The 12,995-nt window shown below is 39.7% G+C and overlaps 2 protein-coding genes across 10 annotated transcripts in view; one reads left to right on the forward strand and one right to left on the reverse strand.

The window, feature by feature from the left end:
• Nucleotides 1–1,223: 1,223 nt before the first annotated feature.
• The window catches only part of CCDC83 (coiled-coil domain containing 83), a 47,442-nt gene continuing 35,670 nt past the window's right edge, over nt 1,224–12,995 (reverse strand). For 6 of the 7 annotated variants that reach the window (XM_077778420.1, XM_077778424.1, XM_077778417.1 and 3 more), the window contains 4 exons: nt 9,903–10,024; nt 5,822–5,898; nt 5,116–5,318; nt 1,224–1,534 (listed from right to left, as the gene is read on the reverse strand). In XM_077778420.1, the coding sequence (XP_077634546.1) occupies nt 1,373–1,534; nt 5,116–5,318; nt 5,822–5,898; nt 9,903–10,024 (564 nt within the window). In that variant the 3' untranslated portion in view covers nt 1,224–1,372. The remainder of the gene's footprint in view (nt 1,535–5,115; nt 5,319–5,821; nt 5,899–9,902; nt 10,025–12,995) is intronic. The other variant, XM_077778422.1, reaches the window with a different exon arrangement.
• Nucleotides 4,361–12,995, forward strand: part of LOC144243393 (uncharacterized) — a 47,232-nt gene continuing 38,597 nt past the window's right edge. For 2 of the 3 annotated variants that reach the window (XM_077778426.1, XM_077778425.1), the window contains exons 1-3: nt 4,361–4,665; nt 9,227–9,383; nt 11,284–11,414. The gene's annotated coding sequence lies outside the window, so the exon portion shown is untranslated. The remainder of the gene's footprint in view (nt 4,666–9,226; nt 9,384–11,283; nt 11,415–12,995) is intronic. The other variant, XM_077778427.1, reaches the window with a different exon arrangement.

Genomic DNA, 12,995 nt, shown 5'->3' on the forward strand with positions numbered 1-12,995 from the left:
AGGTTTTGGTGTTAGAATTATATTGGCCTCATAGAATGATTTAGATGTGTTTCTCTTTTCTCTATTCTCTGAAAGAGTTTGTGTATGTTTGCTATTAAATCTTTTTGAAATATTTGGAAAAATTCGCCAGTAAAGTAAGCCATCTAGGCTTGAAATTTTCCTCTTGGGAAAATTTCAAGGATAGATTAGATCTTTTTTTACAGATTGAGGGCTATTCAGAATTTTTATTTCTTCCTGTTTTTCAGAAATGTTTTTCAAGAAATGCTTCCATTTCATCGAAGTTGTCAATTTTATTGGGAAAAGTTTTTCCCCTTAATTTCCTCTCATGATATTTTTCACAATGTCGGTAGCATTGTAGCAGTGTTTTCTTTTTCATTTGTTTCCTGTTTTCTTTCTGATTAGTCTTACTAGGGGTTATCAACTTCAATGAACCCTTCAAAGGAAAGGATTTGGCTTTGTTGATTTTCTCTTTATCTTTGGCCTTATATTTAAAAGATGTTCCTTGTAAAAGCCTTATAAGTAAATGTGGCTTTGAAATAGAGTGTTGATGTCAACCTCGGGCACAATCTCAGTCCTTGGCTTGTGGCATCCATAAAAGTGAAGTGATACTTGCCTTGAACAGGGACTCAGCAGTTTAGACTTAATAGAGCTGAGAGGAGAGAGATCTCACTCTTAGTGGAATTTTTTTTTAAGTTTATTTATTTTGAGAGAGAGAGAGAGAAGCATTCCTGTGTGCATGAGTTGGGGAGAGGCAGAGAGAGAGGGAGAGAGAGAATCTGAAGCAGGCTCATTGAGATCATGACCTAAGCCAAGATCAAGAGTTAGATGCTTAACCAACTGAGCCACCCAGGCACCCTTTGGTGGAATATTTTTATGTAATAAACGATCACCCTCAAGTTTATTTGTTTCCAAAGTGTTTTCTATTATTATAAGTAGTGTTAGATGAAAGAAGAATAGTCTTGAATTCTGGACTGGCACCCTTAGAGGGAAAGAGTTGTGGTCAGTGCTATGCAAACCTCTAAATTTATCTTGGAAAATTTCTAATTGAACTATTTCATATCGGAATGATAGAATAATCAGCAGTTTTTTAAGTGGTAAGGAAGGTCAGAAACCATCTTGGGCCCATTATCATGCTTCTGAATATTTGAATATGGAAATATAAAGTGTACTTTCATTTTTGTCACTCATGCCATGCAGATAAAGGAACAGCTGAATACTTAGAATTTTGATTTTAAATGTTGTTATGACCTTTAGAAATAAGAACTGGTTTAATAATGGACCAAAGTGTAAATAAGATGGACAAGTGATATACTTCCGTTCCCAATGAAAATGTATAAGAAAAGTTGTTATTTTTACTTTGCAGGTTTTAGTCTTAGAGAAAAGGCTTCATCATTCTGTATGTGATGTAGCTCTCTGGGCTCTTGACATCTTCATAGAATTTGACTGGAATTTCCTTCTCTTGAAAATGAATGGGCATTTTCTTGCTCTCCACACTCATGAGCTTCACCTGCAGGGGCCCCAAGTTTACATAATCCTGTGGCAAACAGACATAGAAGAGAATAGGAGAGGTTATCTAACAAGTTACCAGTCTTTTTCCTTCTTTCTTTCTTTCTTTCTTTCTTTCTTTCTTTCTTTCTTTCTTTCTTTCTTTCTTTCTTTCTTTTCTTTCTTTCTTTCGAGAGAAAGAGAGAGAGAAAGAACAAGCCAGGGAGGGGCAGAAGGAAGGAGAGAGACTCTTAACCAACCTAACTACCCAAGTGCTTCAACAAGTTACCAGTCTTAAAAGTTAGGTTTCCTTAGGGCACCTGAGTGGCTCACTTGGTTGAGTTTCTGACTTCAGTTTAGGTCATGATCTCATGGTTTGTGAGTTTGAGCCCTGCGTTGGGCTTTGCACTGACAGCTCGGAGTCTGCTTGGAATTCTCTGTCTCCCTCTCTCTTGGTCCCTCCCACACTTGCTTTCTCTCTCAAAAATAAATAAACATTTAAAAATAGTTAGGTTTCCTTTATTATAGTTGGCCTTTATCTGACAGGTTTCATTGTCCGTTTAATTGACTGAATAACGAGTGAAATATGAGAGTCACTGTGAACAGAAAATCACTCAATACACTTACATACCCAGTGGGGCATATTAAGCAAGACCTCCCAAAGAGCAGGCAGCAAGGCTGACAGGCTTGTCTTTCAGGGAGTTGGATGGGGGGCACCAATTAGAGCGGGGAGATATATTCTCTCAAGGTCTTTAATCAGTAAAAGAAAATGTTAGCTGTATACATGTAGCCCTCTGCTGGCCAGGATATAACCACAGCAGAGTTTTCTATATTAGTCAAGAACAACGGGAAGGATTGTCAAAGGTCACTTAGACTATAAATACTCTAATATTGAGAAAATTCTTCACTTTTCTCAAGACCAGTGCCCACTGTATACGTAAAACTTACCATATTCTGCCAAACTAATTGTCGTTTAAGATATTGACAAACAAATCTAATTTACATGAATTCCCACAGCCAACCCAATACTGTGTTGAAACAGCTCAGGCCCTATAGAGTGTGCCTTCCTCTTAGAAGCCTATTCCTTCAACATCTCAGCAAACCTCTCCTGAGTGCTCACTTTGTGCCAGGCCCTGTACCAAGTGCTGAGGTGCCATGATGAGACTGGCCAGGGAAAGAGATACAGGTGGTACATTCTTTTTGTACCGTAATTAGTGATTTTCTTCTCTGTCTTCTACTAGCATGTGAACACTTGGAGGGTAGGGCCTGCCGTATCACCATCTCTGAGACTTCATTTCCTCCTGTTCTGCCCCACAATTCCCAAGCATCTAACAAATACCTGGCATGTTGCAGGGTTTGCAATAAACATTTACTAGAATTTAGGAGAATCACAGAATGAAAAAGGAAAGCATTGTTTCATTTCTCAAAAGTGCATATAATTGTATTTATCCCGTTATAAAAATATGTTATTCTAGAACTACCATAAACATAAGGTAGAAGAAAAACAAATCGATGGATTCTACCACATACTTCAGAGTCTGCTCATGCTGTCTTGACAACACATCATAGACGGACTACCCTACACAACACAGAGTTCACACAGTTCTAAAGCCTAGGAAATTCAAGATCAGGGTGCCAGGGTGGTGGAGTTGTGGTGAGAGTTTTCTTTCTGGCTTGCAGATGGCAGCCTTCTGGCTGTGTCTTTACAAGGCAGTGCTTCTTCTTATAAGGTCACCATCCTATCAGATTAGGGCTCCATCATTTTGACCTCATTTAACCTTAATTACCCCCTCCTGCAGACCCTATCTCCAGATTAGGTGTTAGGGCTTCAGCATACAAATTCGGTTGGCATGGGAGTGGGCGGGGATACAATTCAGTCCGTGGCATACACAATACCATTTCCTCCATGGAAAGTAAGAAGGTCTTTCATTCAACCAAATGCTATGTGATTTGGGGATTTTGTAGACAATTGTCCACTAGCCTCAGGTCATTATAACATATCGGATGTCATGATTTCAAGACACCCGTGGGGGTGTTTGAATGCCATGAAGACTAGAAGTTTAGTCTTTAAACTGTCACTTGAGGGCCGCCTGAGTGGCTCAGTCCACTGAGCATCTGACTTTTCATTTCTGCTTAGGTCATGATCTCATGGTTTGTGGGTAGGGCACCACATTGGGCTCCGTGCTGACAGTATGGCGTTTGCTTAGGATTCTTTGTTTCCCTCTCTGTCTGTCCATCCCCTGCTTGCATGTGCTCTCCCTCTCTCAAAATAAATAAATAAACATTTTTTTAAAAATCACTTGTTAGCAGGACTGAGTTGTAGTTTAGCTAAAATGGTTTTTTTTTCCATTTCTTCTGCTTTCATCCATCACTTTTTTTCTACAAGATTTAAGTTCTAGGAGAACTCTTATCTTATTTCTATTTTTTAAAGTTTATTTATTTATTTGGAGGAAGCAAAAGAGAGTGAGAGAGAGACAGAGAGAGACAGAGTTCAGAGATCATGACCTGAGCTGAAATCAAGAGTTAGATGCCTAACCCACTAAGCCCCCCCAGGCCTCCTAAGTTAGGGTAGCTTTTAAAGTTATTGGTAGTACCAAGAAGGAAAATAGCAAGAGATAGATGTGGGAGTAACTGGAATGTACAAAAAAGGTTTTAAAATTTAAAAACTTTGACACTCCAGGTTTCACCTAATATGATATATATGGTGNGAAACAGAGAGAGAGAGAGAGAGAGAAGAAAGATCAGAGAGAGGAAGACAGAATCCAAAGCAGGCTCTGCATGGTCAGCACAAAGACTGATGTGGGGCTTAAACCCATGCATTGTGAGATCATGACCTGAGCTGAAGTTGGACACTCAACCACCTGAGTCACCCAGGCAGCCTCCATGTGCTTTTCTTACAATATGATGTTCCTTCCTCTTTTCAGATGCAGGAGCTACATTCACTCCCCTTGGGTGGAACTTTATAACTACATCAACCAATAGAGTATGATGGAGGGGATGGTGTATGATTTCCAAGGCTAAGTCATACAAACTACTGCAGCTGTTACCTTGGTCTCTGGTACTGCTTGTTCTGGTAGAAGCCCGACACCATAATCGGGAGGCAATGAAGGCACGTCAGGAGAAGCCCATGTGATGAAGAACCAAGGCTCCCAGCTTGGCCAGCATCAACTTGCCAGCCATGTGAGTGAGCCACCTTGGAAGTGGACCTCCTTCTACCCCACTGAAGCCCTCAGATGACTATATCCCCAGCTGACATATGACCACAACTCCTGAGGGCCCAAATGAGAAGTGTCCAGTGGAGCCCTTCCCAAATTCCTCACCAACAGAAGTGATAAAAGAGAACAAATGACAATTGTTATAAGCCACTAAGTTTGGAGATAATTTGGTATATGGCATTAGATAACTTACATGGTATACTAAGAATGGAACTCTATTAGTGAATGTAGGTAGCAAATTGCACATGGGTAAGAGTGAAAATTGTATCTAATGAGATATGTGAATGGTGGGCCAATTTTACCAATAATTGCAAGCAGAATTTTTTAATATCCATATTATAGGTTATTTTTCTCTATTAATTAATAAAAGAGCATTCTCTTAGAACTCAGAATTTTTTTTCCCTATGAATCTTACCTTGAAATCCTGCTCGTCCTCATACAGTAAGTATTTCATATCAGAGGCCCCAAACTGTATGGATGAGTCACTTTTCTCATCTGTCTTCAGGTCCTTGCTGTACCTGGTACTATCCTCATGACTGACATATAAGGCACCACTCTCAGCTGATGAGCTCATCAGGTCTCTGCTTTTTACTTCTATACATTGAAATTTTGACTCTTCTGGGAGGAATACAAGGAAATTGGTATTTTTGGACAAATGAAAATATAATACACACTTTGTCACATTTTTAATTTGGAAGAACTTTAAGGAATGTAGAATCTATATATTAATGTGAGAGTGAGCCCATTTTTAGAATCTCTAAGTTAATTCTGTTCTCTTAGCTGACAGGTTTTGGTAATCATATGGTAGCTCATGTGTGTGTTGGTATTTTGGTTGGTTGCCTAAATTAGAACCAAAAATACACCAGTATAGACAGCACTCCATCCCTCTCCACCAGTATTTATGCAATTCACTGTGAAATGTGGCAACTTGAATTTGAAAACCGGACTAGAGAAAGGAGGTGGGTTAGGACAAGTGCTTCAAGGAGAAAAGAAATATGGAGAAGCTGGTGTGTATCTATTCCCTGAATAGCTCTTGGGTTTGAGGTACCTATAATAGATGCTCAATAAGTAGTTGCTAATTAAAAAAAAAAAAACCTGTCACCACTACAATAAAATAATACCTTTAAATGTTTCTGGCAACTCCAAAGGTGCTTCAGGTGGCACTTCCAGTCCAGCAGCTTGAGTAAGATACAGTCGCCTAAAAAAAACAAATGAGAAAAGCAATCTGTCAACAAACATTGTACCATCTGGTCACTGGTGTCTGTCTCTCTGCTAGGTTCTGGAGAGACACAGATGAAAAATGAGGCAGTTTCTACCCTGGAGGAACATGAGGCCCAGGGGTGTGGCAGATGGGCTTATAGTATTTTAGGGTGACAGTCTGCACCCTGATGGGTGATGGCAGTAGTGTGAGAAGTGCTATGGGACAGAGAGAAGACACACCTGGTTGAGCTTTAGGAGATAAGGGAAGGTTTCCAGGAGGAGATGAAACCTGAGTGGAGACTTGAAGAACCAGGGGCTATTTGCCAGGGAAGAGCTTGGGGTGAGGAAGGGCTTGTGTGATAAGGAATAACAGACTTAATGCTCTGGGAATGAAAGTGAGCTTGACACCAGTTAGGGTGCTATTGTAGTAATCCAAATGAATAACAGCCATGGCCTGAATGGGAGGTTTTAAAATGGAGAGGAAAAGAGAAGAACAGCGAACAGCAGGAGTCCCAGAGGACATCGAGTTGCTGGCTGTCTCTGAGTGCCATGTTTCAGCCCCAAGCCTGGGGAGTTGTATGTCTGCTATTGCAGCTCTCTGTGCATGTGTTTAATCCTGTGCTCTGCTTTTCAGCACCCACTAACTTGGGTTAGTGGTTCTGGTTATTTTCCAACCAGAAAATATGATGTCTTGAAATCTTCACATAACTTTTCTATGAAGTTTACCTGAAGACAGTGTGGATTGCACTCTTGTCGATAGTCAAACCACCCCTTATGCTTAGCAGCCCAGCAAGCAGAGTGAATCCCCCAGATTACAGGTTGTCAGTTATTTAAAGAACATGAGTAAAGTGTTATTCAAAATGCTTAAGTATAAGGCAAATAATGTAACTACATACAATATTTATGTTTATAAAACTTTTAAAAAATGTTTACTTATTTTTAATGTTTATTTACTTTTGATGGAAAGAGTGAGTGGGGGAGAGGCAGAGAGAGAAAGACACACACAGAATCTGAAACAGGCCTCAGGCTCAGAGCTGTCAGCACAGAGCCCTATCAAGGCTTGAACTCGGAATGGCGAGATCAAGACCTAGGCTGAAGTCAGATGCTCAACTGACTGAGCCACCCAGGTGCTCCTAAAAAAAAATGTTTACTTATTTTTGAGAGAGAGCACACATGTGAGAGTGCATGGATGAGGGACGGAAGAGAGAGGGGAGAATGCAGAAAGCCTGATGCAGGGCCTGAACTCACTAACCATGAGATCATGACCTGAGCAGAAGTGAGTTGCTTAACCGACTGAGCCACCGAGGCGCCCTAGGGGTTTTACTGTTTTGCATAATTATTATCTTACCAAATGCCATAAACTTCATAAATCTGGATTCTCTCTCATCATTAATTTATTATAATTTTATACCATCATAGGGCAACACTTGATGATATAGAAAATATTTAAAGAACGATGTTATATAGGTATTGGTCCACTTAGTCTCAGTTCTGTGGTGCTGGAGTCCCTGGGCAGTCACCTCTGGTGGTCACTCGCCTCATCTGATGTGTTAAACAAATACTATGATGTTCTATGTGAGTTGTGAAGGGAAAATGTATGCAGATCCTTGGGTGGGGAAGGTAGTGACTCTATTAGCTAGAATACCCCATTTTTCAGCCAAATAGGAACACAACTTTTTGTATTTCCTTTGGGCACAGTTTGTGTCTATTTCTCACCCCCTTCTAGTATTATGTAGGACTGAGTTCTCAACAAATAGGTGAAAAGGGAAGTTGCCAAAAAATATGTAATATGTGTTATATTTCTTTGACTTGAAAATGGGTTACACTAAAAGCTCCCGAATATACTCAGAGTTACCCTTCTGGAGAAGTAGCGTAACAGAAATTAAGGGTTTACACATTTCTGTTCCTTTAGGCAGATCTTTCTAAAATGTCCTAAACACTTGTCTCAAAGAATTTACAATCTAGCAAGGAAGCGGACACTAAATAAGTAATCATTAGCGTGATAAATGCTGGTTATGAAGGAAAACCAGCCTTGGAAGCATACACCAGGGTAACTAACCCAGCTCTAATAAATGTTGCCTATGCTGTTTGTTTTTGCTTGGTCAGATTTTGAATTCATCTCTCCCAACTCTAAGGCAAGACTAAACACTCATATCGCTCACTAAAGAAAATCAACCCACAAGGCACTGATGAACATTGTCCGTTCTCCTGCAGATTTTTCTGGGGTTAGGGGTTAAACTGGATAGAGTTAAGTTGCATAGGATGCAGCAAACAACTTAATGAAAATCTCCATTAAAAGTTTCTCATCTCCCTGCCTGTCACTGCCAAGTTCTCTCTGGCCAGTGAAATAATTCCACTTTGTTGTAACTAGTAATTCATATCCATGGCAGCACCAAATCAGATAGGCCAGACTGAGCTGATCAAAGCAGCAAGTGGAATCGGCAGTTTGGAGTGTAAGCTCCTTCCCAAGGCTGAGCTTGTTCGGGAAGAGGGAAGGACAATGGTGGATGTCAGGTACAGCAGTGGTTGTAAGCCACAGTGCCAGCACTGCCTGCAGAGATTAGACCTGACTGCTAAGAAGGCAGCAGCAGCAGTAGACGGGAGAGGAGAATGGAATGGACCCGATCAGAGAGAAGGTTGGCAAGTGGGTGATGCCCCCACCCCGGAGGACCCTTCGAGAGCATCAGCTCAAGGGACTGGTAATTTAAGCATCCAGGAAATAGCACATTCATTGAGCCTGACTGCCTGCCTCATCTGCATTGGTGTCTACCTCTCTGGGGCATCATACGGACATTGTGAAAGGGATCAGCAGCCCCCCTTTCTACCCTGCCCTGCCCAGCTTTCCGCCTGCAGCGCAATTGCCCTATCTCCCAGTTTCTCCAGTCTTGTATGCCTATCACTTAGCCCAGCAAACAAAACCCCCCACAACTTACCTGTATCCACACATCAGAAAGTTTGTAAGTAAAAAATTCTTTATCACATCACAAATAGTACTTTCCATGCCACACAAGCCACCAGAACCACTTGGGTAGAAATTTTTTCATGGTCCTTCCATCATGTTGAATTTCTCTGTTTTAATTCCTAGACCTAGACATTTGTCTCCCATCCAACACATGTACACCCTACATTTGTGTGATTCTTTCCCTTCGCATGCTACTATTCAGATTATTTCTTGTTTCTGACTACCTGCCCAAATTATAATAACCACTTTGAGTTTTAATCCATATTCCAGGGTCCTAGTTTTCCTCACGACTGGTGTATTAAGAATTCTTTTGTCAGGTAAGAAAAAGGGAACCTAAAATACACATTTGGTTTCTCTTATGTAGGAATATTTTCTCTGCCTAGAAGATGGTTTGATTCTTCCCCTAAGTACTAAAGGAAACCATTTTACAGTCCACAAGGAAACTAGAAGCCCAGAAGACCTCCAGGAAGCTACTTTGTGGTAGTGCTAACTCCACACCTCATACTTCTTCGGCTTCACGGGTATGCTTTTATTTTTATGCCTATTTTTCCTACTGTCATGGAGGCTTTTGAAGGTCACCAGTTGTGATATTCATGTTAAGTGTTTGCTATTATGACTACAGTGCATTGCTAGAAAAAGCAAGCCAAAGTTTGGACTATATCAATGGTTGATTATAGTGATATTACAACTTCATCACAGCTGTTTTGTGAGTTCTTTTCTTTTCAACTATTGCCATCTGGCTGGAGCATCAAAAATTAAGTCGACTTATCTTTTAAAAATAACAACTTTTTGGGGTGCCTGGGTGGCTCAGTCAGTTAAGTGTCCGACTTTAGCTCAGGTCATGATCTCATGGTTCATAGGTTCACGCCCCACGTCAGGCTCTATGCTGGCAGCTCAGCCTCTCTCTCTCTCTGCCCTTCCCCTGCTTGCTCTCACTCTCTCCCAAAAATAAAATAAACATTAGAAAAAATAAATTAACAACTTTTTTACAGATACAAATGTTGACAAAACTACTTTCTAGATACGCTAATGACTTTCACCTGGGTATTCTGAGATCCACAAGTCTACAGTTGAATAGTTGATCAATAAGCACCAAGTTTTCTTCTTCCAGTTTATGAATAGTATTTTCTAGTTCTTCAACTTCCTTCCTGTGATTTGCAATCTGTTCTCAGAAGAAGAGAATGGATGTTGGTACTTGTTGACTTACTTCTATCTGGTCTTCTATAAGAAATTCAACTCTTAAAAATCTATTTGCTTAAGGGGAAGATCTATCCTGTATTATTTATTACTGGGTTTGCTTTGTCCTTTCTCTCTAAGAAGGAATGGGTGGGTCTCTTTTCCAGATTATGTGCAGTACTTGTTTGCATGGGAAGGCAGTTATTAGTGAATGGCAAGAGTTGTCCTTTCCTACCCTTCAAAAACATCACTGAACTTATCTATGAGCTGGAGGTAGAGGTAAACAACAAAATAAGAGTAATTATCCATGTAGTTAATCAGGGAAGATGGTGATAAAAACAGAAAGCAATGGGATTAAACCATAACGGAAGCTGTCCAGGTATGGTGGGAGGTTCACCCTATGTCTGGTGTAGGAGATAAAGGAGAATTAATAGAGGACATCTAATCTAGATCTTGACGGCCAAGTAGGGATTCTCTAGGCAACAGAAGAGGGTACATTCTAGGCACCACATGTTAGCCACAATCATTTTGGTATAGATAGCTATAAAGTGGAAGTGGGGAGAAGTAGGAGAGAAATTGGACAATTAGGGAAGAGCCAACTAATGCTAACGGGTCTAGTTTTTGTTTTGTTTTGTTTTTAGTACACTTTATTGTCAAGTTGGCTCACATACAGTTTATACAGTGTGCTCTTGGTTTTGGGGGTAGACTCCCGTGATTCATCGCGGGAATGTTACACACAACACCCAGTGCTTATCCCAACAAGTGTCTTCCTCAATGCCCATTATCCACTTCCCTCTCTTCTATGCAACCCCCCCATCAACCCTGAGTTTGTTCTCTGTATTTAAGAGTCTCTTATGTTTTGCCTCCCTCCCTCTCTGTTTGTAACTATTTTTCCCCACCCCTTCCCCCATGGTCTTCTGTTAAGCTTCTCAAGTTCCACATGAGTGAAAACATATGATATCTGTCTTTCTCTGACTGATGTATTTCACTTAGCATAATAAAGGGTCTAGTTTTTATTTTGCAGGTGATGGAAGGTCATTGACTGACATAGCAGGTTTGACATTTACTAAAGAAATATGGCTAACTTAAATATGAACAAATTTGCTGCTTCTATTGATGGAATTCCCATCAGTCTTTAAGAAGTGTATTTTGATAACTTTTGTCTAAAGAAGGCTTGATAGTGGGAAAAATACGGAAAGTTACTAGACAGAACTCCCAACTCACCTTTCTGCTTGCCTCATACAGCATGAGCTACACAGGTGCTGCCCTGAGAGGTGCTCACAGAGAGAGGTCAGGACAATAAGAAAATTAGAAGCAACAGTACAAAAGAGAAAGCAATAGACTGGTGAGAATAATAGAAAAATAAACTGGAAAAAGTAAGTATTTCAAGAGAATATGATGAAACAAAAAAGGTTCAGGGGTTTAGATTCAGTATCTCTTGTTACAAGCTGACATTTTTTATTTGTAACTGAAATGTACTTATTGTATTTTTGAATTGGGAAGCATTCTGTATATTACCACACTCATATCTCTATCACATAAGTCATGTATTACATGCTTAAATTCCTACTATGGCCAAGATCCTGTGCGAGGCATAGAGAGTTACAAAAGTGAATAAGGCATGGCTCCTTCCTTCAAAGAAGTTTACAATCCAGTGAACAAATATACAAATAATTGTAACATAAAACAACATTGGTATCATAGAAAAAGCTCAAAAAGGGGCACCTGGATGGCTCAGTCAGTAAGGGGTGCAACTCTTAATCTCAGTGTCATGAATTCAAGCCCCACATTGGGTGTGGAGATTACTTAAAGATAAAATCTTTAAAAAAAAAAAACCTCAAATATTGCTGGTGGCTTGGAGCTCAAAAGAAAAGTATATATTTTTTACCTGCCTTAAACAATTTAGCAAAACCATTTGAGTCCATAATACTAAATTAGAAAGCAAGGGGTTGGTGCTTTAGGATCTCATGCGTTGGGAGATAATCAGCTTGATTACAGGCTTGAATGCCTTAAAGAAAAGTTAATAATTTTAAAATGTCAAAGAATGAGAAAGAAATTATATTTAGGGGTTATAAACAGAGGAATTATAGAACATTTGGAAATGTTTGACCCAAGGACTTGGCATGCTTGGGAGGCAGCACACACAGTTCTTGGTCTTCTTCCAAAGCTGGGAAAAAGGGCCCCTTGGGTCCAACCTCTCAAGCTAAGGATATCTTGTGGCATCACATACCCCTTGGGACTACTGACTAAGGTTCTCAGCAATTACTGTCTCCTTTGCAGCCTTTCGAAATGTTAGGGAAATGAAAAATATCTTTAGATTTCTAGGGTAAGAAAGTGAAAAGGAATAAGTAGAAGACTGCTTTTCCCTCCCCATCTTCCCCATCCTCAAATATCCAAGAAATTGGGAAAGAATTTAGTTAAAACTATTGTAAGTCAGAGACCTAGGATCCTGAATTAAATATGTGTTCTTGAAGTTTTCCCTGCCAGATCCAAGTTAGCTGTATGCCTCCTCACACTTGAAACTCTGATAACTAACCTCTTTGAATCCTTTTGTCTAGTTTTACTGGCTTTCTATTTGTTGAGTTAGTCTAAGTCATTTGTAAATTTCAGTTTTTCTTCATTTCCTTAATATGCATACTAAATAAAACCAGATAATGGAAGTCATGTAGGGGACATTTCATATCCTTCCCACAGATCTAAGTGTTCGGTTATTGTTGAACGATAGTTAAATGGAGAAATATTTTCGGGAGTTCCATTATTAAATATCCCTTGTTACTCATTCTAAACCTTCCTTAAAGAAATTAATTGACATACATTATTCCATTTCCAGGCACTTTTCAATTCTTATGATACTACATATAACCAGAGACAGTTTTAATTAATTTTGGGAGTAAATTTAATAATGCTAAAATAAATATTTATTGAAATAAGGAGAAATTAAATCTATTAAATTTCCT

Source organism: Crocuta crocuta, unplaced genomic scaffold (genome assembly GCF_008692635.1).
Source record: "Crocuta crocuta isolate KB4526 unplaced genomic scaffold, BGI_CrCroc_1.0 scaffold1247, whole genome shotgun sequence".
In the NCBI taxonomy this organism is placed as follows: domain Eukaryota; kingdom Metazoa; phylum Chordata; class Mammalia; order Carnivora; family Hyaenidae; genus Crocuta; species Crocuta crocuta.